Genomic DNA, 27,328 nt, shown 5'->3' with positions numbered 1-27,328 from the left:
TCAGGCATTTTGCATAATATTTTGTTTAGTTCACTAGAGTTTATTCATTGACTAATTCAGCAAATATTAGGCACCTACTATGTGCTAGATACTGTTCCAAGGGCCCTTAGAACAAAAGGAGGTGGAGGTGAATAAAGTACCTGCTTTTATAGAGCTTACATTCTAGTTGAAGGAGACAAATGATGAGAAAATACAAAAAAAAAACTAAGTAGGTACAGAATATGTCAGAGAGTGACAAGTGCAATGGAAAAAAACCAAGCAGGATAAGGGAGATTGAAAGTCTGCTTGGAAGAGAAAGCCTCACTGAGAAAGTAAGCAGAAACCTGAAAGAATTAAGGGAGAGACAAGTGGGTAGATGGGGGAAGAACAATGAAGACCAAAGAAACAGCAAGTACAAAAGCTTTGAAATGGCATTGTGATTGGTGTGTTCAGGGAACAGCAAAGAAAGCTGTCTTGCTGATGTGAAGTGGGCCAGCTGAAGAATGTTAGAAGAAGTTATTGAGGTGGGACAGAGAGAACAGACTTGGTGGGCTGTAGCCAGTGCAAGTGCTTTGCCTGTCACTCTGCATGGAATTGGAAGCCATTGGAGTGTCTTGAGTAGAAGAGTAATAGAGCCAGTTTAACTTTTAAAAGCATCTGTCTGGCTACTGAGTTAAGAATAGCCCATAAGGGGCAATGGTAGAAGCAGAATGACTAGTTAGGAGACAGGAATGCAGATAAGAAGTAATGGTGAGTTGGGGCACCCAGCTGACTCAGTCAGAGCATGTGGCTCTTGATCTTGGGGTTATGAGTTCAAGCCCCACTTTGGGCATATGTTACAGGATTTTTGTCCCCTTAGTGTCCATGGTTCTTGGTCCTGCCACTTTGAAGAATGAAGAGGTAGACCAGACAGAGTGGTGGGCAGCAAAGCAAAGTTTACTGAACAATAGTAGTCAGAGCTCCCGAAGAGGGAGGGGACCCAAGAGGGGTGCCCTTTGAGCTTCTAAGTGTAGGGGTTTTTATAAACTCATGAAATTACCTTAAGCATCCTGAATGTGGGCCCCTGTGGATTGATTGGCTGCTAAGGTGTGCTAGTCAGGGCTTTGATCATGCACCCATCCACCGATCAGGTTATTGTTCATGTGTTGGTGATCTTGTGGGCTGACATTTGGAGACGAAGTGATAGTGACCAATGTTTTATGGTTAATTGTTTTGTTTCAGGATGTTTTGCAAAAGCCATTTTTGCAAAAGCTGCTAGACAGTGTGCTCTTGTGGTCTTGTCTAAGCTGCAAAACAGGTGGTCTTGTCTAAGCTGCAAAACTGCAATAGTGCAGTTTTGTTTTAGCTGTCCCGGCTTTTTGCTTTCTTTTTGGGGACCCTGGCTCTGACTACCTAAGTGTCCAACTAACTCCTAACACATAGAGCTTACTTAAATTAAAAGAGGGAGGAAGGGAGGAAGGAAGAGAGAGAGAGAGAGAGAAAGAAAAGAAAGAAAGAAAGAAAGAAAAGAAAGAGAGAAAGATTTGAGAATTGACAGCATATAGGTTGTATTTAAAGAATTGCTCCTATTATTTGTTTTTGCAATTTAAATTTAGCTAGTGCTTATTTATCCAGGGTACTTTCTGCTTTCAGTCAGTTGAGACAAGAGGTTTTCTTTTTTTTGCCATGTAAATGAAAATTGTGATGGCTAGAAGAATTACAAAGATTGTTATCACCAAACTAAAGTGTAATTAATAATCATTATTCTTGTGTTATAGAGCTGATGTTCATTATAATTAATATAACTAACTTAGAAACAGATTTTATAGACACTTAAAGAAAGAAATCTCTGGGTTTGAGCCATCTGTTTTTATAAGATACTCTCTTGTAACAGACTACTGACTCGATCATTTCAATCTTCATAGTATCTAAGCTAGAATAGCTCTACATAGTTTATTGAATTGTTTAAATAATCCCATATTCGAGGGGCACCTGTGTGGTTCAGTGGGTTAAGCGTCTGACTCTTGGTTTCGGCTCAGGTCATGATCTCAGGGTCTTGGGATTGAGCTCCATGTCGGGCTCTGCGTTCTGCAAGGAGTCGGCTTGAGGATTCTCTTTCCCCCTGCTGCTCCCCCAGCTCGTGTGTGCCTGCTCGCTCACCCTCTCTCTAAAATAATCTTTTTTAAAAATCCCATATTCGAATGCATTAAAAGACTTTACTTTTTATAGCAGTTTTATTGACAAATGATTTGCATACCTCACTATTTTAGGGGCTTCTGGCTGGCTCACGTCAGTAGAGCGTGTGACTCTTGATCTCAGGGTCATGAGTTCAAACCCCATTGGGCATAGAGCTTCCTTACTTAACTAACTGGATAAATAAGATTCACTGATTTTTACTAAGTTTAAAAGTTGTACAGACATCATGACAAACCAATTTTAGAACATTTGTGTCAGCCCAAAAAGATCCCTTATAACCATTTGCAGCTGCTCTCTCTTCCCACCCCTGGCTTCAGGCAACTACTAACTTACTTTTTTTCTCTATAGATTTGCCTTTTCTGGACATTTCATAAAAACTGAATATGTGGTTTTTTGCATTACAGTTTTCACTTAGCATGATGTTTTTGAGATTCGTCTGTGTCATAATTTGTCATTACTTCATTCCTTTTAATTGCTGAATAGTATTACATTGTATGGATAATACCACATTTGTCTATTCATCAGTTGATGGATATTTGCATTATTTCTGGGTTTTTTGGCTATTATGAATAGTGCTGCTAAGAACATTCAGGTACAAGTCTTTTTTGTAGACATAAGTTTTCATTTCTTCTGGGTATATACCTGAGAATGGAACTGCTAAGTCTTATGGGAAAATTATATTTAATTTTTTAAGAAACTGCCAAACTTTTTTCCAAAGGGGCTGTACCATTTTACCTTCTCACCTCCAGCATATCCCTGCTAACACTTGTTATTAACTCCCTTTTTTTTTTTTTAGGTTTTTTTTTTAGTAATCTCTACACCCAGTGTGGGATTCAAACTCCTGACCCTGAGATCAAGAGTTGCATGCTCTTCCAGCTAAGCCAGCCAGGTGCCCCACCTATTGACTCCTGTTTTGATTTTAGCCATTCTAGTGGGTGTGAAGTGGTATCTTATGGATTCAATTTGCATTTTCCTCATGACTAATGATGTAGAGCATTTTTTCGTACGCTTATTGGCCATTTGTATGTTTTTGATAAATATTCAAATCTTTTGTCCACATTTTTTAGAGGAGGTGGGGGCTGGCAAGAGGGAGAGGGAGAGAGAAAATCTTAAGCAGGCTCCACACCCAGCACGGAGCCCGATGTGGGGCTCCATCCCACGACCCTGAGATCATGACCTGAGCAGACATCAAGAGTCGGACACTTAACTGACTGAGCCACCAGGCACCCCTGTCCGTTTTTTAATTGGGTTGTCTTATTATTTTTTTTTTAAAGATTTTATTTATTTGAGAGAGAGAGAATGAGAGATAGAGAGCACGAGAGGGAAGAGGGTCAGAGGGAGAAGCAGACTCCCTGCTGAGCAGAGAGCCCGATGTGGGACTCGATCCCGGGACTCCAGGATCATGACCTGAGCCAAAGGCAGTCGCTTAACCAACTGAGCCACCCAGGCGCCCTGGGTTGTCTTATTATTGAGTTGTGTATTATTTATATATTTTGCATGGAATCCTTTATTAGCTGTGTGACTTGCAAGTATTTTTTTCCCCATCTATGGCTTGCCTTTTTATTTTTTTAAGGATGTGTCTTTAGAAAAAGTTTAAAAGGCGCCTGGCTGGCTCAGTCTGTAGAGCATGTGACTCTTGATTTCCGGGTTGTGAGTTCGAGCCCCATGTTCAGTGTAGAGATTACTTTAAAATAAAACCTTTTAAAAAAAGTATAAAATTTTTCATTTTAAATCTAATTTTTTTTAATTGCTTGTACCTAAGAAATCTTTGCCTCACCCAAAGTCCTAAAGATTTACTCTTCTGTCTTTTTCTAAGAGTTTTATAGTTTAAGCTTTCACATTTAAGTCTGTGATACATTTAGAGTTGATTTTTGTGTATGGTGTGAGGAGATGTTACTTAAATGAATAGGTTGGACAGATTTGGTAATACGGAAGTATTTAAAAATTGATAGTCTTGAGGACTCTGTTGAGGATTTTTTTACTCACTTGTTTTACCTATAAGTAAGATAATAGATCTTTTTTTTTAAATAATTTTGTATTTTTCTACCATTTTTTTTAAAGATTTTATTTATTTATTTGACAGAGAGAGACACAGCAAAAGAGGGAACACAAAGAGGGGGAGTGGGAGAGGGAGAAGCAGGCTTCCCGCCGAGCAGGGAGCCCAACACGGAGCTCAATCCCAGGACCCTGGGACCATGACCTGAGCCGAAGGCAGATGCTTAACTGACTGAGCTACCCCCAGGCACCCTGAGATAATAGATCTGACAGAGAAAATTCTATTTAATTCACTCCACAGATATTATCTGCAATAATGTAGTTAATACATTAACAATAATTAATAATAATTAATATGTAATATTTTGTATTATATATTACATATATAATAGTTAATAACTAATCAGGCATTTGAGGACAGAATAAGTTGAAAGTAACACAGTTGACACCAACCCCCCCATATAGTCAAAAATCCCTGTCTAACTTTTTTTTTTTTTAAAGATTTTATTTATTTATTCATGAGACACAGAGAGAGGCAGAGGCAGAGGGAGAAACAGGCTCCCCGCCGAGCAGGGAGCCCGATGCGGGACTCGATCCCAGGACCCTGGGATCATGACCTGAGCCGAAGGCAGACGCTTAACTGGCTGAGCCACCCAGGCGTCCCTCCCTGTCTAACTTTTGACTCTCCAAAAACTTAACTATTAAGAGCCTACTGTTGACCTTACTGATAACATAGTCCTGTAATATATATCACACACATAATTTGTGTGTGACATGTATTATATATATTGTATTGTTACAATACATTAAGCTAGAGAAAAAATGTTATTAAGAAAATCACAAGGGTGGCACCTGGCAAGCTCAGTTGGCAGAACATGGGACACTTGATCTCGGGGTTGTAAGTTCGAGTACCACGTTAGCTGTAGAGAATACTTAAAAATAAAAAATCTTTTTAAAAATATGGCCAAGTTACTAATTAGGTTTAGAAAAAAAAAAAATCACAAGGGAGAGAAAATACATTTACGGTACAGTGTTGTAAAAAATCCACATATAAGTGGACCCATGCAGTTGTTCAAGAGTCATCTCTATTCAGTCCACCTTTTAAAATAATAAATATATTTACTTTATCATGCTTATTTTTTAATAATTATAGTTCAAACTTTGTTTTTTAAGCTTATAGTAATTTATATAAATTCTGATTCAAATCACAGTGATTTGAAACTTAAAATTATCTTGTCCATTAAATTGGGATAAATTCCAATCGAAAAAGTATATAAATTTTTAATTTATATGAAAATACAAGTCATTTTGATTATGGTTAACTTTTCATTTAACTTCGAAATTTTTTTAATTTAATTTTATTATGTTATGTTAGTCACCATACAATACATCACTAGTTTTTGATGTAGTGAGCCACAATTCATTGTTTTTGTATAGCACCCAGTGCTCCATGCAGTACGTGCCCTCCTTAATACCCATCACCGAGCTAACCCATCCCCCCACCCCCCTCCCCTCTAAAACCCTCAGTTTGTTTCTCGGAGTCCACAGTCTCTCATGGTTCGTCTCTCCCTCCGATTCCCCCCCCTTCATTTTTCCCTTCCTTCTCCTAATGTCCTCCATGGTATTCCTTATGTTCCACAAATAAGTGAAACCATAGGATAATTGACTTTCTCTGCTTGACTTATTACACTTAGCATAATCTCCTCCAGTCCCATCCATGTTGATGTAAAAGTTGGGTATTCATCCTTTCTGATGGCTGAGTAATATTCCATTGTATATATGGACCACATCTTCTTTATCCATTCGTCTGTTGAAGGGCATCTCGGCTCTTTCCAGTTTGGCTATTGCGGACATTGCTGCTATGAACATTGGGGTGCATATGGCCCTTCTTTTCACTACATCTGTGTCTTTGGGGTGAATACCCAGGAGTGCAATTGCTGGGTCATAGGGTAGCTCTATTTTTAATTTTTGGAGGCACCTCCACACTGTTTTCCAAAGTGGCTGTACCAACTTGCATTCCCACCAACAGTGTAAGAGGGTTCCCCTTTCTCCACGACCTGTCCAACATTTGTTGTTTCTTGTCTTGTCAGTTTTTGCCATTCTAACTGGTGTAAGGTGGTATTCAATGTGGTTTTGATTTGAGTTTCCCTGATGGCTAATGATGAACATTTTTTCATGTGTGTCTTAGCCATTTGTATGTCTTCATTGGAGAAGTGTCTGTTCATGTCTTCTGCCCATTTTTTTGACTTGATTATTTGTTTTTTGGGTGTTGAGTTTGAGTAGTTCTTTATAGATCTTGGATATCAGTGCTCTGTCTGTAGTGTCATTTGCAAATATTTTCTCCCATTCTGTGGGTTGCCTCTTTGTTTTGTTGACTTTTTACTTTGCTGTGCAGAAGCTTTTTATCTTGATGAAGTCCCAAAAGTTCATTTTTGCTTTTGTTTCACTAGACTTTGGAGATGTATCTTGAAAGAAGTTGCTGTGGCTGATGTTAAAGAGGTTACTGCCTATGTTTTCCTGTAGGATTTTGATGGATTCCTGTCTCACATAGAGGTCTTTCATCCATTTTGAGTTTATCTTTGTGTATGGTGTTAGAGAATGTTTGAGTTTCATTCTTCTGTATATAGCTGTCCAATTTTCCCAGCACCGTTTATTGAAGAGACTTTCTTTTTTCCATTGCATATTTTTTCCTGCTTTGTCGAACATTATTTGACCATAGAGTTGAGGGTCCATTATGGGCTCTCTATGCTGTTCCATTGGTCTGTATGTTTGTTTCTGTTCCAGTACCATTCTGTCTTGGTGATCACTGCTTTGTAATATAGCTTGAACTTAGGCAATGTGATGCCCCCAGCTTTGTTTTTCTTTTTCAACATTTCCTTGGTGATTAGGGGTCTTTTCTGATTCCATACAAATTTTAGGATTGTTTGTTCTAGCACTTTGAAAAATGTCATTGGAATTTTGATCGGGATGGCGTTGAAGGTATGGATTGCTCTGGGTAGCATAGACATTTTAACAATGTTTATTCTTCCGATCCATGAATGTTTTTCCATCTTTTTGTGTCTTCTTCAATTTCTTTCATGAGTGTTCTGTAGTTCCTAGAGTATAGATCCTTTACCTCTTTCGTTAGGTTTATTCCGAGGTATCTTATGGTTTTTGGTGCCATTGTAAATGGAATCATTTCTCTAATTTCTCTTTATACAGTTGCATTATTAGTGTATAAGAAAAAGACTGATTTCTGTGCATTGATTTTGTATCCTGCCACATTACTGAATTGCTGTATGAGTTCTAGTAATTTGGGGGTGGAGTCTTTTGGATTTTCCACATAAAGTATCATGTCATCTGTGAAGAGAGAGAGTTTGACTTCTTTGCCAATTTGAATACTTTTTATTTCTTTTTGTTGTCTGATTGCTGTTACTAGGACTTCTAGTACTATGTTGAACAATAGTGGCTAGACTGGGCATCCTTGTCATGTTCCTGATCTTAAGGGAAAGGCTCTCAGCTTTTCCCCATCGAGGATGATATTTGCTGTGGGTTTTTCATAGATGGATTTTATGAACTTGAGGATTGTTCCCTCTATCCCTATACTCTGAAGAGTTTTAATCAGGAAAGGATGCTGTATTTTGTCAAATGCTTTTTCTGCATTAATTGAGAGGACCATATGGTTCTTCTCTCTCTTATTAATGTGTTCTATCACATTGATTGATTTGTGAATGTTGAACCACCCTTGCATCCCAGGGATAAATCCCACTTGGTCGTGGTGGATGATCCTTTTAATGTATTGTTGGATCCTATTAGCTAGGATTTTGTTGAGGATTTTGGAATCCATATTCATCAGGGATATCGGTCTGAAATTCTCCTTTTTGATGGGGTTTTTGCCTGGTTTGGGGATTAAGGTAATGCTGGCCTCATAGAATGAGTCTGGTAGCTTTCCTTCGGTTTCTATTTTTTGAAAGAGCTTCAGGAGAATAGGTATTATTTCTTCTTTGAATGTTTGGTAGAATTCCCCAGGGAATTCATCAGGCCCTGGACTCTTGTCTTTTGGGAGGTTTTGGATCACTGCTTCAATCTCATTACTGGTTATTGGCCTATTCAGGTTGTCAATTTCTTCCTGTTTCAGTCTTGGCAGCTTATAGGTTTCCAGGAAGGTATCCATTTCTTCCAGGTTGCTCAATTTATTGGCATATAGCTGTTGATATTAATTTCTAATAATTGTTTCTATTTCCTTGGTGTTAGTTGTGATTTCTCCCCTTTTATTCATAATTTTATTAATTTGGGTCCTTTCTCTTTTATTTTAGATAAGTGTGGCCAGTGGTTTATCGATCTTATTAATTCTTTCAAAGAACCAGCTTCTAGTTTTGTTGATCTGATCTACTGTGTTTCTGGTTTCTAATTCATTGATTTCTGCTCTAATCTTAATTATTTCTCTGCTAATGCATGGCTTAAGCATTGTTTGTTGCTTTTTTTCTAGTTCTTTAAGGTGTAAAGTTAGTGGGTAAATTCGGGATTTTTCTATTTTTTTGAGTGAGGCTTGGATGGCTATGTATTTCCCCCTTAGGACCGCCTTTGCAGTATCCCATAGGTTTTGGACTGATGTGTTTTCGTTCTCATTGGTTTCCATGAATTGTTTAAGTTCTTCTTTGATTTCTTGGTTGACCCAAACATGATTGAGCAGAGTGGTCTTTAGCTTCCAAGTGTTTGAATTTCTGCCAAATTTTTTCTTGTGATTGGGTTTTAGTTTTAAAGCATTGTGGTCTGAGAATATGCAAGGAATAATCTCAGTCTTTTGGTATCAGTTGAGACCTGATTTGTAACCCAGTATGTGGTCTATTCTGGAGAAAGTTCCGTGTGTGCTCGAGAATATGAGTATTCTGTTGTTTTAGGGTGGAATGCTCTGTATATATCTATGAGGTCCATCTGGTCCAGTGTGTCTTTCAAAGCTCTTGTTTCAGTTGATTTTCTGCTTAGATGATCTGTCCATTGCTGAGAGTGGAGTATTGAGGTCTCCTACAACTAAAGTATTGTTATCAATATGACTCTTTATTTTAGTTAACAGCTGGCTTATGTAGATGGCTGCTCCCACATTGGGGGTGTAGATATTTACAATTGTTAGATCTTCTCATTGGATAGACCCTTTAAGAATGATACAGTGTCCTTCTGTGTCTCTAACTACAGTCTTTAGCTTAAAATCTAATTTGTCTGTTATAAGAATTGCTATCCCAGCTTTCTTTTGAGGTCCATTGGCATGGAAGATTGATCTCCATCCCTTCACTTTCGGTCTGGATGTATCTTTAGGTTAAAAATGAGTCTCTTGTAGACAGCATATGAATGGGTCCTGTCTTTTTATCCAACCTGTAACCCTGTGCTGTTTTATGGGAGCATTTAGGCTGTTCACGTTGAGAGTGATTATTGAAAAATATGCATTTATTGTCATCATGTTGCCTGTGAAGACCTTGTTTTTATAGGTTGTCTCTGTAAATTTCTGTTCTGTATCACTCTTGGGGTCTTTCTCCTTTTATAGAACCCCCCTTAATATTTCTTGCAGGGCCAGCTTAGTGGTCACATATTCTTTCCATTTCTGCCGGTCATGGAAGCTCTGCATCTCTCCATCCATTCTAAATGAAAGCCTTGCCGGATAAAGTATTCCTGGCTGCTTGTTCTTCTCATTTAGTACCCTAAATATGTCTTGCCAGCCCTTTGTGGCTTGCCAGGTTTCTGTGGATAGGTCTGACATTATTCTGATGTTCCTACCTCTGTACATAAGGAATCTCTTCCCCCTAACTGCCCTTAAGCTGGTTTCCTTGGTTCTAAGATTTGCAAGTTTTACTATTACATGCCGGGGCATTGGTCTGTTTTCCTTGATCTTGGAGGGGTTCTCTCTGCCTCTAGGACATGAGTATTTGTTTCATTCCCCAGATTAGGGAAGTTCTCAGCTACGATTTGCTCAAATATATCTTCTAGTCCTCTCTCTCTTTCCACCCCCTCAGGGATCCCAATAATTCTGACATTGGAACGTTCCATGGTGTCACTTACTTCTCTGATTCTATTTTCATGGATTCTGAGTTGTTTTTCCCTGGCCTCCTCTTTTCCTTCTTGTCTATTAATTGGTCTTCTAGATCACTAATTCCTTCTTCTGCCTCGCTTAGCCTAGCTGTTAGATTATCTTGATTAGATTGGATCTCACTGATAGCATTTTTAAGTTCTGCCAGTTCAGCTTTCATTTCTGCCCTTAGAGACTATGTTGCCATTAATTGATTTCTCCATTCTAGCTATTGTCTTTACAGTTGCTACCCTGAATTCCATCTCTGACATCTTGGTTATCTCTGTATTCGTTTGTAAATCTGTGGCAGAAGTCACAGAAGTCTTTCCTCTATTTGGGGGGTTGCTCCTCCTAGTCATTCTGTTGAGGGGTAGTTGAGGGAATGTAGAGTGTCCAAATTACTGACCAGAACCCAAGCAAGATGCACCTGTTTTCTAGGGACCTTAGGGTTGCTGGTCTCTCGTTCTCCCAGCCTGTGTTCTGGGGGGAGGGACCTGCCACGCTGTTACTCAGGCAACCCTGTTTGGACAGAGTTGCCTTGCCCTCTGTGGTGGGGGATGGGCTCAGTGAAAACCATTTTTGGGGGGCTTTTGTTCTCTGGTGGCTTTTCTTGGCGGCTTTCCGGGTCTCTTCCGAGAGTCAGAGCAGAAGAGATCATTTCCAACCCTCTGCCTCAGAGCAGAGAGATCACACTCTGTTCGTCAGTGAGCACTATCTCCGTTTCTGTCTGTGCTGCTATAAACTGCAGCGTCCTGGGTTGTGCACCCCTCCGCAGCGCTCCCAGTCCTCACCTCCAGGTGGGGCATGGGGGCTCATCTCTGCCCTTTGTGCTTCTAAAACTGCCAGCCACTCCGAATTTGCTCCCGCGGCCCCGCAACTCCAGGTTTCAGTCTGGGGGGCTGCCCTAAAGTCCTTTCCCCACTGCTACCAGTCTGCGAGTCTGTGCCCTGTCCATCACTCACTGGCAGTGTAGGATCACCACGGCTCCCTCCCCCTTCCGTTTATCCTCCGATATCTGCCCCCAGGATCACGGCTTCCCACTTCGTACCTCGAAACCAACCGCCTGTGATAGTCTGTTTGTAGAGATCCAGATCTGACCTCTTACATCTCAGGCTGATTCCGTGGGTTTTCAGAGTGGTCTGGTAGATATCCAGCTCAATTCTGGGGACCGGCTGGAATAGGGTCCCCTACTCCTTCACCATCTTTTCCTCTCCTCTTAACTTTGAAATTTGACTAGGTTTCATTTCACCATTTTCAGCCTTCATACAATGATAAATCTTTGATAACTCAATACCTGACCTAAAGCATTCTAAAGTGCAAAACCACTTTTTTCATTTACATTTCCAAATGAATAGCAGTTAAGAGAAGTAGAAATCAGTTATCCTAGTTGAAAATGTTATCCTTTTAAAGTCTGTAAAACTTAAATTTGAATGACATGTGATGTTATTGACAATAATATGCATTTGGGGGAGAGTGTATGGACTAATTCAGACTCTGCATTTGGTGATGACAGAGTCACAAAAAAACACATCAAGCATTTCTCACCTTCAGTATCTCTGAATATCTGCTAGAAATTGCTTTCTTGAGCTCTTAGGCTTAGCCAATTTGTCACATCTTGTTTACGCTCTTTAAATAATGCACTTAAAGTTTCTGTAAATTAAATATTTGTTAGCTTCTCTTTATACAGAAAAGTATGTGGATTTTTATTTATATATCAATAGTGTAAACATTTTTAGTAAGAAAAACAATGTGTCCTTTATTAGACTTCCAAGACCAAAACCTTAATTTTTCTGTTTTGTTCTTTATTTTAAAAGATTTGTTTTCCCCATCAGATGCAGACCAACAACGAAGAGAGAAACTCAAAAAGGAATTAGCACGATGTGAAAGGGATTTGAAATTAAATAAAACAGCAATGCAGGCCAATTCTAAAAATAATTCCAAGTCACTATTTAACACTCTACAAAAGGTAAGATAGTATTTTTACCTGTTAAAAGCAGATGTTTCTAAGGTATTTCATTAGTGGCACAACCTGACTTTGTTATAGTATGTTTACTTTAGGTCAGAATCAGTAAACTTCTCGTTTAAAGAGCCAGGTAGTAAATATTTTAAGCTTTTCAGGCCCCACAGTCTCTCACAGTTCTTGTGCCCTTGGACAGTAGCCACAGACAAGATGTAAATGAATGGGCATAGCTGTGTTCCAGTAAAACTATTAAGAAAGAGAGTAAGCCAAATTGGCCTCCAGGCTATAGTTTACTGACTCCTGCTCTTGGTGTTTTGTGATACCCTTTAACATCTGATTGAGGAAGTTCTCTTATTCCTAGTTCGCTAAGAGGATTTGTTTTTCCTTTCTCATGAATGGATGTTAATTTTATAAAATGCTTTTTCTGCATTTTTTTGAAAAGATGGTATCATTTTTCTTTTTAATCTGTGTATGTTGTGAATTATGGTCAAGTTTCTAATGTTAAAACAACTTTGCATTCCCAGTATAAACACAACCTTGTCATAATGCAATACCTTTTTTATACATTGCTGGATAAGTTACTAATACTTTGTTTAGGATTTTAGCATCTACTGCCATTATTGATATTGACCTGTCATTTTCCTTTTTCTCTACTCTGTGTATGGTTACACTAGCCTCATAAAGGAAATTGGGTGCTGTTTCCTCTTTTTCCATGCTCTGGAATAGTTTATATAAGTTTGGAATTATTTATTCCTTGAATTTGATGGCTCAACATTAAAATTATCTGGGCCTAGAGTTTTCTTTGTTAGAAGATTTTTGACTACTAATTCAGTTTTTTGAATCATTATAGGATTATTTTTTAAAGTTATATTTATGTTGGAAGTTGTCCTTTCATCTAAATTTTCAAATTTTTGGCATAGATTTACTTTAATCTCTCTTAATCTCTCCTGAATATGTATTATTTCCCCCTTTTTATTCCTCATGTTGTTTGTGTCTTTATTCTTCTTTCTTTGATTTTTTCTCACCAGAGATTTGTCAGGTTTTTTTTTTTAATCTTTTTAAAGAGCATTTTGTTTTACTTCATTAATCTTCCCTATTGTATTTTGTTTTCTGTTTTTTTAATGTCTGCTCTTATCTTTCTTTTCCCCTTTTGGTTTTCTTTGGGTTTATTTTGTCTTACTTTCCTACTTTTGCTTAGCTTATTTTCAGCCTCACTTCTGGACAGTATAAGCATATTTTAAGGTTATAAATTTTCCTCCAAATGCTGCTTTAGCTGTATCCCACAAGTTTTGTTATATGGTATTTTTATTATGATTCAATTCAGAGTATTTTCCATTATAATCTCTTTTTTAACGCAAGAGTCATTTAGAAGTATTTCTTAATCTCTGTGTGTATTTTTTTCCCTAGGAGTTTTCTCTTGTTCCCGATTTCTAGCCTAATCGTAGAATATCTATATGATGCTAATTTCTTGAAATTTGTTGAGAAATTTGTTTTATGGCCCAGTAGGTAGACAAATTTCTTAAAATGCACTGTGTCATTATGTGTTTGGAAAGAAAATATACTATAGTTGTTGTGTACAGTATTTAATACAATGTATTCATTAGATTAAACTTCATATATATTCAAATCTTACTGATTTTTTTGTCTGATCAAGCTATCATTTATTAAGAGAAATCTTCCACATGATTATGTATTTAGCTATTTCTCTAAAAATTAGTACTGCCAATTTTTGTTTTGTAGATTTTGAGTCTATATTATTATTTTATAAATACAGATTTAGAGATAATATATTTTTTTGGTGACTCAAACCTATTGTCACTGCTTTGAGATTCTTTATCTTAATGTTTTTTTGTATTAAAGTGTTTTCTGATAGTGATATAGTTAAACCAGTTTTCTTTTGATTAGTACTCCCTTGGTATATCTTTTTCCATTTTTTAATCCTAATGTTTTAGGTGGGTCCTAAAGTTTGGGTTTTTTTTTTTTTTTAAGATATTTTTTAAAGATTTTATTTATTTGTCAGAGAGAGAGAGAGAAAGAGAGCACACAAGCAGGGGGAGCAGCAGGCAGAGGGAAAAGCAGGCTCCCCGCTGAGCAAGGAGCCCGATGTGGGACTCAGTCCCAGGACCTAAAGCTGAAGGTAGACGCTTAACTGACTGAGCCACCCAGGTGTCCCTAAAGATTTTATTTTTAATGAATCTCTGTACCCAATATGGGGCTCAAACTCACAACCCCAAGATCAAGAATCACATGCTCTACCGACTAAGCCAGCCAGGTGCCCCATAGTGATTATACTTTTTAACTGAAAGTTTAAAATATTTTTCTATCATAATATAAATTAATAATTATATTTGGGGATAAGAATGGAGTTTGTTAAAAATATATAATTAAATCTGTAAATGTAAGATGTTTTCTTTCATTTTTCCTTTAGCCACTGTAACCTTCTATTCTGCCTCCATAAAGTAGTTCATTTATGTTTTATATGTGTGTGTATTATATATTTTTTTAAACTTGCCTACATTTTTTATAAGCCTTGATAAATATTTACACAAATTCAGATTCAAATTATTTTTTTAGGTATATTTCAATAATTGGGCTTTATGGTTAATAGCTATCTTAATTATAATCTGCATTTACTGAAAACTTTGCTACAATTAAAAAGAAAATGCTAACTTTAGGGGCACCTGGGTGGCTCAGTTGGTTAAGCGTCTGCCTTTAGCTCGGGTCATGATCCCAGGGTCCTGGGATCAAGCCCCACGTCAGGCTCTCTGCTTGGCAGGGAGTCTGCTTCTCTCTCCCTCTGCCTGCCGCTCAGCCTGCTTATGTTCTCTCCCTCTCTCTCTGCCAAATAAATAAATAAGATCTTAAAAATAAAAAAAAAGAAATGCTAACTTTAGCCTCTGAACATATTAGCCTTTTATATACGTGAGATCATATAATCAAAAACCCATAACTGCCCATACACTCATGCTGTTCTTTCTCTTACACTTTGACTCATCTCAGAGGCCTCCAGTACCTTTCCAGTCTGCACCCTGTAACCTCCACACAATTATTCACTCACATCACTGGTACAGCACTTACTATATGCTATTAAGATTAATTGAATATGTGGATGTGACCCATATTCCTAATTAAGTCTATGAAACATTTTTAAAGCAGTATAAAACCATGAAAAGCAAGAGCTATCAATTTCTTTTATAAAATATAATTTGAAACTTTTTTGCAAAACAAGTGTTAATCGAATTTTTAAATAATTTGTACCCACCCTATTCTGCAATTGAATTGATTCCTCAACTGCTTTAAAATCTGACAATTGAAGGAGGTTCTGGTTGAGTGTCCTTTGGGCTCAGGCCATGGTCTCAGGGTCCTGGGATCAAGCCCTGCACGGGGCCCTGTATGGGGCTCATGCTGTCTCTCAAATAAATAAATAAAATCCTTTAAAAATTAATTAATTAATTTTAAAAATCTGACAGTTGGAAAAATCTTTGTATACTATTTCTTCTAACATTATCCCTAAAAAAGATTTAGTACTCAGTTCTCTGATTATAAACTTTGATATGTGTTCTTGACATGAAAACCTTATGAGTATATAAACTATGCAATCATTATCACTTTACATAAATTCTTAAATCACAGAAACAGTTCACAACAAATTGCATTGAACTGTAAAGCTGACTTAAGAAAATGAAAGTGGTCAAATTACCACCAGAATTTTTGTTCCATTCACGTGTAATTGATAAACCCTTTTCTGATTTTAGAGCCTTACAGTTATCTTTTTTTCACATGTTGGTGAATTTACCAGTATGTTACATATTTTCTGTGAAAATTATATCCAAGCTTTCTGTTATTCATAGCTATAGGAAACAGTAATATAATCTCAAAAAAAGCAGATTGGTACAATTGATTTTATACTATGTTCTACTGGTTTCCAAGGAAAGAAGAAGTATAGGATACAAGGTAGGAATTAAGAGACATAAAAATACTGGAAAATTTCTTGCTTTTAGTCAGTTCAAAAGCAATTTTCCCAGCCCATTTCAGACAGATAAGAGTATATTTCTGTCTTTAAAGACTTTGGTGTTTCATTTTGTTTATTAAATAACCATTACTGGTAAGAATTTTCTTACAGGCAGTCTAATGCCTTGTGCATTTCTGCCTTCTCTGATCTCAGCTTGTACTATTCCTCTAAGTGTAAATAATTCCTGTGATTATTATTTAATAACCCTGTAGGATTTTTCAGATACTATTTAGAAATTTTTCTCCTGGGAGCCAAACTTTTGTGGTATATAAGCTACGAGTCTTTTTTGGGAGCACTTTTTCAAACTAATATATTGAAATCATTTAAAAAGTGCCCTAGTGATTCAGAATTTAATGCCAAAATATTTCCTTGCCTTGAGTAATTTTGCCTTGTATTTGAGATCAGGTTAGAAAGTACTTGGAAAGGAAATGGTAGGTGACTTGACCTATTTTAGGCTTTAGTTACACTCTGCAGTCTAAGTAAGTCATCTGCATTTTTCTTACTTAGATGAATCAGTACTTAGATTAGCTGACAAGTTCACCTTCAGAAAAAGAGTTAAAATCAGTTTAAAATTCCTCATGGTGTAAAAAATCTAAAATACAGGGACACTTGGCTGGCTCAGTCAGTAGAGCATGCGACTCTTGATCTTGGGGTCGATTTTGAACCCCACATTGGGGGTAGAGTTTACTTTAAAAAAAATCTAAAATATATAATTTTCAGATCGTCTTCATAATAGACAATATGATGTAATGAATAGCATAGGCTCAGCCTGGTCTGATTCTGAGACCCTGCACCACCTGAGTTTTTTCATCTATGAAATAAAAGTAGTATTTGTATCACCACCCAAAAGTTGATGTGAGGATTAAATGAATTGTGCATGTAGATTACTTAGAACTACACCTTATACATAGTCAGCATAGTAACTTACTAGTAGCAGTGATAGAAGTTAATTGTCCTCTTTTATCCTACTCAGTGGCAAGAACAGTACCTTGCACACAGGAGGCACTCAGCCATTCTCTTACTCAGGTTGTTCGTCTTCCTCTTGTTTCTCTCCCCATGAGCTTGGAGGGCAGAGGTAACAGCTAACTCCTAGCCACTGTCACCTCAGAATCTGTAACTTCCATGTAACTTCCCCTCTACGTAATAAAGTGTCTCAAAGTTCTTTAAAGGATTACACAGGTTTTGGGGATGCCTGGGTGGCTCCATCAGTTAAGCGTCTGCCTTCAGCTTAGGTCACGATCCCAGGATCCTGGGATCGAGCCCCGCATCGGGCTCCCTTCTCGGCGGGAAGCCTGCTTCTTCCTCTCCCACTCCCCCTACTTGTGTTCCCTCTCTCGCTGTGTCTCTCTCTGTCAAATAAATAAATAAAATCTTAAAAAAAAAAAAAAAGGATACACAGGTGTCCATAAAGTCTGGAATCACACTCATTGCATCTTGGGCATCTAATCTGTAAAAGAATAAAATATTATCTATGTTTTAAGACTTTGTGGATACCCTGTAGAAATGGTTCTTCCAAAATTAAACCAGAAAGAAATGGAGCAGTCCAAAACGTCTTCCCTTTCAGCTTTCCCCACTCATGAGGAGAAGTTGAGAAGTTCTTTTCATTTCTTCAAAGCCTTGAAGTCTGAGGAACTGCTGACGCTGGAGATTGCCATAAAGACATGATGGGAGGGGAAGGATGCCACCACCAACAGAGTGATTGAGAAGGGGATTGGTGTTCACGAGTGGTTTGGAAATTTTCAGATAAAACTGAGATCTACCTGATCTCAGTACACAAGTTCAAGACCATAAATGTAGGTAGATGTTAGTAATTATTTTTTTTTTTAGTTTCAGAAAGAAAAATGATTGCTGGGGCACCTAAGTGGCTTCCGCTTAGGTCGTGATCCCAGGGTGCTAGGATTGAGCCCCGCTTCGGGCTCCCTGCTCAGTGGGGAGTCTGCTTCTCTCTTTCCCTCTGCCCCTACCACCCACTCATGTTCACTCCCACTTTCTCTCTGTCTTACTCACTCTCTCAAATAAATAAAATCTTAAAAAAAATTGATTGCTATTATATTTAGAATTATATTTTTATATATTAATAATTCAAAACCTTGAACAGAACTTCATATATAGTGCTAACATCTTCGGGAATATATCATCTCTAAACCCACTAAGGCATCTATTTTTTGGTATATAATGTGGAGAGTCCCAGTTAGGTGAATTTGTAAACATAATTGATGACAATCAAACCAAATATTCTTAGCCCTCAGGAGAACCACAAGATGAAGATGTGTTAATTGGAGAAGTGAATGGATTTTCATCCTTTACAAGGTCACCAAGGTCACCAGTAACTTCTTCAGAGAGACTACACCTAAATCTACCTAAATCTGATAAAGTCCTCACAAATGGTACCGAGAAGAACTCCAGTTCCTCTGTGTTCAACGTGGATTACACTGCCTCTGGGCCCAGGAGAGCGTGCTCTGGAACTTCATATGGCAGAGGGCCCAAGAGCACATTCCCAAATACCCACCGGTTTCAGTTAGTTATTTCAAAAGCACCCAGTGGGGACCTTTTGGATAAACATTCTGAACTCTTTTCCAACAGACATTTGCCATTCACTCCACGCACTTTAAAAACAGAAGCAAAGTCTTTCCTGTCACATTACCGATACTACACGCCCGCCAAAAGAAAAAAAGATTTTACAGACCAGCGGATAGAAGCTGAAACCCAGACTGAATTAAGCAGGTATGGCACATTCACAGCCAGTAGTAAGTCCTTCATGGTGTTGTAGAATTAAATAATATTTCTTATTTTATATCATGTACCTAATGTGTCGGACTTAAGGTCTGGTAGTGCCCTTTTGAATTGGATGAGATTAATGTGACTTTTCCTTTTGTATGTATCACTAGAACTACCTAAGTAATTGTTGAAAAGTAGTTATTAAACTTGTCAAGTTCCTTATAAACAGGAATATTACATATTTTAATTTATTGTTTCCAAACATGGTATATGCTTTTAAATATACTTTCAGAGAATCCTTAAAATATGTCATCAAATAGCATTTGTGTAAATACGTCTATAGATTTGTGTTAAAAACGGCAAAACAATGGGCTATCAAGGAAAAAAACACTGTTTCTCTGGCTCTCTTTGGGTTCCCTTCCTGCAAATATTCAACCCCACTCTTACATAGCAGCAACTCCCCAGGAATAATTTAGCCAAGTGGGATAATTTCTGTAAATTAAGTATAATTTGCCTCAATAATGTTTTCAGATTTGATAGTGCCTGACACATAATGAGTATTCAGTAAAAGTTTGCCAAATGATTGAAGAAACAAACAAATCTTATAAAGTATTAAGTGTTAACTGATTTGTGATTGTTGTTCCTGGTGTTATTTAAACAACTATTTACCTGGTCCTAGGTTTTAGTTCTTTTTAAGAAAGCAAAAAAAAAAAAAAAAAAATTTATGACTAGTATTTTCTCTGGGTATAGATAAGAGGTACAGTAATATCAGATGAGTCTGCATTCATTTAATCCCAAGAATTAAGGAATAGAGAGAAGTAAGGAAAGCAAGCATATGGTATCCTTTTCTAAATGTGTATGTATGAAAGCTTTTGAGGATTAATGGTTCCCATTTCCCTAGTCCCATCCTATCCAGCGGAAATTTAGCTGCTATTCAAAAAAAGGAAAAATAAGCTGTGTAATCCAAACCATGTCTATTTCCTGATTATATAATAAGAAATTACACATTTTATAAGAATAGATGGATTTCATCTCTTATGTGTGAGAGATTTTTTAAGACCGTAAACTTATCAGGGTGTTTGTATTTTGAAGGTTTGTATTTTGACAATTGCTCCTTTTTAAAATATTCCAGCTTTAAATCTGATTTTGAGACAGTTGACATCAAGAACTCCACAGATTCAGAAGAGAACACAAAGCAGGTAATAAAAATGAGATCTCTCTTTGTGCCACATTGGAATTATAGCTGCTTTAACTTAATAAAATATATATAGCTGTTTGGACTTGAATAATCTTCTGGTGACACTTCTTGCAGATAATGTAGCCAGTATAGAGAAAGACTACCTATTTATACATGGCTATAGGTCTCTTTGAGTGGCCAGATGGATCCTGCCCAGTCTGGGAAATCGTTTGTTGCTAGCACTTTTTCTAGATGGTTGGTTGGCTGGCTAGAGAGATGAATAAATGAATAAAATACCTTAAATGTTGCTTTCAAAGATGTAGACTTGGATCACTGAAGGAGCCAGAAAAGCTATACCAAAGTTTTTAGTTTCTGTGCCTGTATTTTTTTTTTGAATTGCCACTGATTATTGGAAATTATATAAGAATAGATGGATATCATTCTCTTATATTTGCTTTTACTTTTTTCTAGACCATAAGGCTCTTTTTTTATAGTGTTTATGTTTTGAGTGGTTAGCAGTCATTTCTTCTAAAATATTACAGCTTTAAGTCTGATTTTCATATTTTATTTTTATTTGGGGGTATTAATCATACACTTGTGTCCTATTTTAAATTTATTGCTTATAAAAACAGTTTGTCTATTAAAATGTCAAACACAGGGGCACTGGGTGGCTCATTTGGTTAAGCGTCTGACTTCAGCTCAGGTCATGATCTCAGGGTCCTGGGATCGGGAATCTGGTTCTCCCTCTCCCTCTGCCTCACCTCCCACTCATGCATACTCTCTCCCTCCCTCTCTCTCTCTCTCTCATGAATAAATAAAATCTTTTAAAAAGAAGTATTTAATAAAATGTCAAACAGATTTCGGGGATAAAAGAATATAATCACACTGAACTTCTGTTCTCTTCTGAATATGGGTAGAGAATTGTCAGTTTCCGTCTCGGCCATGAATACCTGTTTGACATGGGGCCCTGCCACTCAAAGCTCAAGGACAAATCGCTTATCCTCTGAAAGCTGAATTTTCAGATCTAGAAAAACTACTTAACATGTAGGATCATTGGAGGCATAGGCCTAAAGTGCCTAGTCTGAGAAGGGCTCAGTGTTGATGGCTATGACTAGCTTGAGATTTAGGAAGACAGTTAGCTCTGTAGATAACTAAATAAATTAAAGCAGAAGTCCATTTTCATGGCGTTGTGCTCCAAATGCTTATCCATAACCCTGTCAGACTTTGAAGGTGGTCACTTAACCGACTGAGCCACCCAGGCACCCTGTATCAGTCACTTTTACCTATGGGATATCTCCACTCTTTTTCCTTGACTTTTTTGAAATTTGCTATTTTGCTTTATTTCTGCTTTCATAATGTGTTTTTGAAGCAAAATAAAGATAGATTCTTCTCATTACATCCCTAGGCATCTAATTGTATGACATATGATATCAAAGGAAAAATAGCTCCTTTACCCTTACAAGGGCATGACTTACCATGGGATGAGATTAAAGATGGCACACTTCAGTGTTCCTCACCAAGGTAAGCAGGTGACAGAAGTCATTGCAACTGTCTATTTAACTGCTTTCCTGTGTAACAGACATATAATATTTGCAACGTAAGTCCTACTCTAATCACATGCACTTTAATGTATTTTAGTGTTATACAGTTCAGCGGCAGTGTTATTTTTACTAAGGAAATTGTACAAAGTAGGTTCTCAATAAAAGTTTAAATGAATTCATTTTGCTAATTCATTAAGAAAGAAAAAGGCGATACTGGCTTGTATTATTTGCCATTGCTATTCATATGAAAAAGTATTTTCCTGGAGTGCCTGGGTGGCTCAGTTGGTTAAGTGTCCAACTCTTGATTTCAACTTGGGTCATGATCCCGGGATCATGAGATCAAGCCCCGCATTGGGCTCCATGCTGGGTGTGGAGCATGCTTAAGATTCTCTCTCTCTTCCTCTGCCCCCCCGCCCCTTGTACACGTGCACACTCGGAAGGGAGGGAGGGAGGGAAGAAGGGAGGGGGAAAGGATTTTCCTGAAGACAAAATCTGTGGCAGAAGTAATACTGAGGAACCTCACAATTTGAGGATTCATAATTGATGATTTTGAATATTCACCATATGCTGGTGTTTTATCTGTCACTGCCGTGTACTGGCACTGTTTTTAAAAACTATGCATCATATTTAGTAATTATGGAATACTACACCTAGATAAAAACGATAGGTTAGCAAAGATGCCTTTGGTAGTTTCAGCTGTCAAACGTATGTCCAGTGTCAGAGATTGTATATGAGATGAAGAAGGTATAAATAAAGGACTAGAGATTAAAAAGAGGGTAAGAATGAGGTGTCATGTAGCAGACCAGAAGGCCAGCACACGTGATCCCTCAGAGCCCAGATCCTTCCTCAGGCCCTTCCCAGGGAGACAGCACCTGGCAGGGCTGTGGGCGGTTCACTGCTAACCTCTCTTGTCTTGAAATTCATGATGCTTCAGTACTCATAACAAGATTTATAAGCTAACTCTTGAGCCACTCTGCAAATGAATATAAAGAATGGCCTAAAGAAAGGAATATTTATCTTTTCTAGTAGTTTCTGTCTAAAAGAAGTAAAAATATTTATAATTGAGCATACCGGAAAAAAAAGATTGGAATTAACTAAGGATGACATAACTAAATATTGACAAAATTTATCACAATGACCAACTTAAAACAGTTTTTCATGGGGAAATAATCTGTTTCCAGCATTATTTATATGTTAACCTTAGTCAAAGTGAAATTGTGTGTACTAGGTAAGTGGAAAGGATTGTGGTAGCACCGAGGTGGCCCAGTCAGTTAAGCATCCGACTCCTGATCTCAGCTCAGGTCTTGATCACAGGGTGGTGAGTTCAAGCCCCACACTGGGCATGGAGCCTACTAAATACATACATACATACATACATACATACATACATACATATGTACAGTGAATTTGTAGTCAGAAGACTAATTAAAAATATCTTTGCTACTTACTAACACCTGTCCTTGGCAAGTTACCCAACCGTTCTGCCCCCTGGTGAACTCATCAGTCAGTGGAAAAAATAATACCTACCCAATATACCGTCGGGGTTGTTCTGAATATTAGATCAGATCATGGATAGGAAAGTACTTCCAAAATTCTAAAATACATTATTACTAATATATATTATTGAACACTTATTGCATGACAGTCATTATTTTGTTCAAATATTGTAATTTTCTCTTTCCAGGGCAGTATGTCAGTATTCCCTGCAGCTTCCTCCAGAGAGAAAACTCCACTCTGAGTAAGATCTTTTTGACCTCTTCATTTTGCTTAGCGGAAATCAAGAATTAAGAATCACACAAACTATTATTAAATAAGTCAGGACTGAATACTGATTTCTCTTACAACTAGCTTTGGAGTTCAATCATATAATATACCCTAAATTTGAGAATGATCAGAATTTTCTGAAGTAGTCATCTATCAGTTCATCTTTATGTCCAGGGGACCAGGGGAAATTTTCCCTAAGTTAATAATGCCTGCTGGGTTTTTTTTTTTTTATAATTAGTACCCATACAGATAAATAAGAATAACAAGAGTTTTAGAGAAATGCAGACTTTGGATAGCTCAGGATACCCTTCCAGGAGTTTCTAACCTCACCAGGTCTTTACAGATAGCATACTTCTACGATTTAATGTCATTTTAGTTAAGCTACACTTTTTCAGGGAATATCATCTATATTATAGTTTCATTTATTCTCAAACTTGCTGCTTAAATATTAGAGCCTGAGAATCAGTTTGAAAGTGTAACTTTTTATATAACATTTTAATCTTCTATTATCTAATTTTCTTAATTCTTCCCCTTACATTTACTTATTGAATAATTGTGTGGTTACTTGCTACTTACATTTCTATCAATTCACTGATTTCAGCTAATTAAAATCAAATTTATAATAATTTCCATTTTCTTGTACTGGTTATTAAAATATGTTATAAAGAAATGTGCCCACGTAATTAAAAATTATCACTATATTTATGTACATAAATTTCCCTACTGTCATCTTTTTTTTTCCTCTCCATGCATTTTGAGAAAAAAGAATAATTTTTTCTGCTCAATAAATTTCCCAACCTTCAAACAAGATGCTCTTCTAGGAGCGGAAGAGGATTTCATACTTGAAGTTCTTGCTTCTCTGGATGAGTTTCCTCTTTCCCCTCCTCTAAGTGCCATCCATGCACAGGGCTCACACCTCTGCTGCTTGACATGGTCGGAAGTCAAGACCTGTAAAATGCTTTTCAAGAGCACACACCCCCAGTGGTGGTTCACATTTGGTTGCCCTTTTGTACTTGGTTGCTCTGTTTTGTTTTTTGTTTGTTTTGTGTGTGGGTTTTTTTTAGTTTTGTTTTATTGGTTTTTTGTTCGTTTGCTGTTTTAATTCCTGCTTATCTGTTAGTACTGGATGGATGCTATACACATCTATGAAATTTTACTTGATTAGGGAACATTTTCTCATCTTTCTTTGCATAATTTAAGAATGTAGACATAAGTTTTTTTTGTAACATTCCTCTTAAATGTGAGATAGCAGTATATTTGTTATAGTAGTGGTAGATATTTCTAATTAGGTACTCGTGCTTCCTATAGTTTTCAGTGTAAGTAGGAAATAATTTTTATGCTGTATACTGCTTTGTTTTCACAGTGAAGAAGAACTGTTATATCTGAGTTTCATTGAAGATGTAACAGATGAAATTTTGAAACTTGGTTTATTTTCAAACAGGTTAGATTTTTTAAATTATATTATGGTGGTTGAATAGTACATTAAATATTCTTCCTTATGTTAATTCCTTTAAGTTATTTATACATATTAGGAAATGAAAAATTATGTTGCTTTCTTGGGGAGGACATTTAAAAAAAAAGATTTATTGGGGTGCCTGGGTGGTTCAGTCGGTTGAGCTTCTGCCTTCAGCTCAGGTCATGATCCCAGGGTCCTGGCATCCAGCCCCACATCGGGCTTCCAGCTCAGTGGAGAGCCTGCTTCTCCCTCTCCCTCTGCCTGCCACTCCCCCTGCTTGTGCACTCTCTGTCAAATAAATAAAATCTTTTTTAAAATTAAAAAATAAAAAAAGATTTATTTATTTGAGAGAGAGAGCATGCAAGTCGGGGGAGGGGTAGAGGGAGAGAGAGACAAGCAAACTTCTCACTGAGCATGGAGCCCAATGCGGGGCTCAGTCTCACGACCCTGAGGTCGTGACCTGAGCCAAAATCAAAAGTCGGATGCTTAACTGAATGAGTCACCCAGGCGCCTCTTAGAGGGGACGTATTCTTATAATTGATAGCAAATTATAAAGAATGTTTAATTCTTACCATATAAGGCAAGTTCACAGTTTGGGGAGTTACAGAAAAGAGCAGAGATTTTATTCATTTAAATACTGTTATTTCTCTTAGATGCAGAGAACAGATTGGTGGTTGCCAGTGGTGGGGGGTAGGCGAAATGGGTAAAGGTAGTCAAAAGGTAAAACTCTCAGTTATAAAATAAGTAAGTCATGGGGATGTAATGTATAGCATGGCGACTATAGTTAGTAGTACTCTGTTGTGTATTTCAAAGTACTTTGTGAGAGAGTAGATCTTTTTTTTAAAAAAAAAGATTGTATTTATTTATTTGACAGAGACACAGCGAGAGAGGGAGCACAAGCAGGGGGAGAGGGAGAGGGAGAAGCAGGCTTCCTGCGGAGCAGAGAGCCCGATGCGGGGCTTGATCCCAGGACCCTGGGATCATGACCCGAGCCGAAGGCAGACGCCCAGTGACTGAGCCACCCAGGCGCCCCCAAAAAAGGAACTCTTCAAGGCCCACTTAACGTTATCTATCATAGAATTCCATTATTTATACTACATACCCCGTTGAAATATGTCAAGTACAACATTTCTAATGAATTATTTCTATTCCTATGTGAAGTTTTTTTTAATTAAAGTAAACATTTGTATTATTACTATAAAAAGATATACTAAAAGACCTAAGTTTTTTTTATAATAATTGTTTACTACTTTTGTTTTAAAAAGGTGGCTAAAAATGTTTTCATAATGGTTATAGAGTTTCAGATTTGCAAGATGAAAAACTTCTATTGGTCTGTTTCATAACAATGTGAATATATTTAACAATACTGAACTATACATTTAAAAATGGTTAAATGGTAAATTTTATATTACCTGTTTTTTACCATCACAACAAAAGTATTAAGATTCCAACTGTAAATCAAAAAATAAAGCACAAGTTAGAAGCAAAAACAAAAAACATTTGCATAGAGCATGTGTTTATTGTAGAAAAAAACTTAAATTTTTCCTTTAGATTAAAAAGCTATTTATTGCAGCATTTGTTATAAAAGCACCAAAAATATGGAACCAACCCATACATTGAATAGTAAAGGTTTGGTTGAATAAATTGTTGAATATTTACAAGAGCAAGTTCTGGTTAGGGACTTAAAATGATGTTTTAGAAGTGAATTTATTTATACAGAAAAATGTTCAAAATATACAGTTGATGAGAAAAAACAAAATAGGTACCCAAACAGTATGTATTATTTATAAAAGGTAGAATACAGATTTCTTGGGCTTTTAAAAAATTGCTAAGTTGGGACACCTGGGTGGCCCAGTTGGTTAAGCATCTGACTCTGGGTTTCAGCTCAGGTCATGATCTCGTGGGTCATGATCTCATGGGTCATGAGATCGAGCCCTATGTCAGGCTCCCCACTCAGCAGGAAGTCTGCTTGAGATTCTCTCTCTCCCTCTGCTTCTGCCTCTACCCCCCACTGTGCACGTGCTCTCTCCTGTCTGTCTCTAAAACAAATATATAAATCTTTTTTAAAAATTGCTGAATAAAGCAGAACCACTAAATCTAAGATTGGCTTATAATAACAAATGGTAACAAAGTTGTTTTTCAACAAAGGTATTGATACATTCATGTGATAACAAGACAAGCATAGTGTAGTTGAAAAATAATTTCTCTGGAGCCAGACACATCTGGGTTAAATTCTCTTAATGGCTTGTGACCTTAGGAGAGAGGAAGTCATCATCTTAGATCATTTTCTCATCTTTAAAATGATCTTTACAGTACCTTTCTCTCCAAATATTGGTTGTGATTAGAAGTTTAATGATTGTGTGTCTGGCACAAATGTCTAGACCTTAGTGGTATGTAATAAGTGATAGCTTTTAGGTTATTATGTGGATTTACCGTCAGTGGAATTTTTTTTTCAAGTATAATTGAGGATGCATTGTAAAATAACTATAAGAGAATTTCCTTTAGGGTTTGGTT

The 27,328-nt window shown here is 37.1% G+C and overlaps 1 protein-coding gene across 2 annotated transcripts in view; it reads left to right on the top strand.

Moving 5' to 3' along the window:
* The window catches only part of SPATA7 (spermatogenesis associated 7), a 42,639-nt gene that overhangs the window by 14,025 nt on the left and 1,286 nt on the right, over positions 1–27,328 (top strand). Inside the window, exons 5-10 of one of the 2 annotated variants that reach the window (XM_028095213.2) lie at positions 12,019–12,152; positions 18,401–18,882; positions 20,009–20,075; positions 21,459–21,574; positions 23,279–23,332; positions 24,722–24,799. In XM_028095213.2, coding sequence (XP_027951014.1) covers positions 12,019–12,152; positions 18,401–18,882; positions 20,009–20,075; positions 21,459–21,574; positions 23,279–23,332; positions 24,722–24,799 — 931 coding nt within the window. Of the gene's footprint in view, positions 1–12,000; positions 12,153–18,400; positions 18,883–20,008; positions 20,076–21,458; positions 21,575–23,278; positions 23,333–24,721; positions 24,800–27,328 lie in introns of both variants that reach the window. The other variant, XM_028095146.2, reaches the window with a different exon arrangement.

This window comes from Eumetopias jubatus, unplaced genomic scaffold, assembly GCF_037043125.1.
Source record: "Eumetopias jubatus isolate StellerSeaLion01/CBP00866 unplaced genomic scaffold, mEumJub1_p1.0 scaffold_7, whole genome shotgun sequence".
NCBI lineage: Eukaryota > Metazoa > Chordata > Mammalia > Carnivora > Otariidae > Eumetopias > Eumetopias jubatus.
This window is presented reverse-complemented; position numbering and strand designations above follow the sequence as displayed.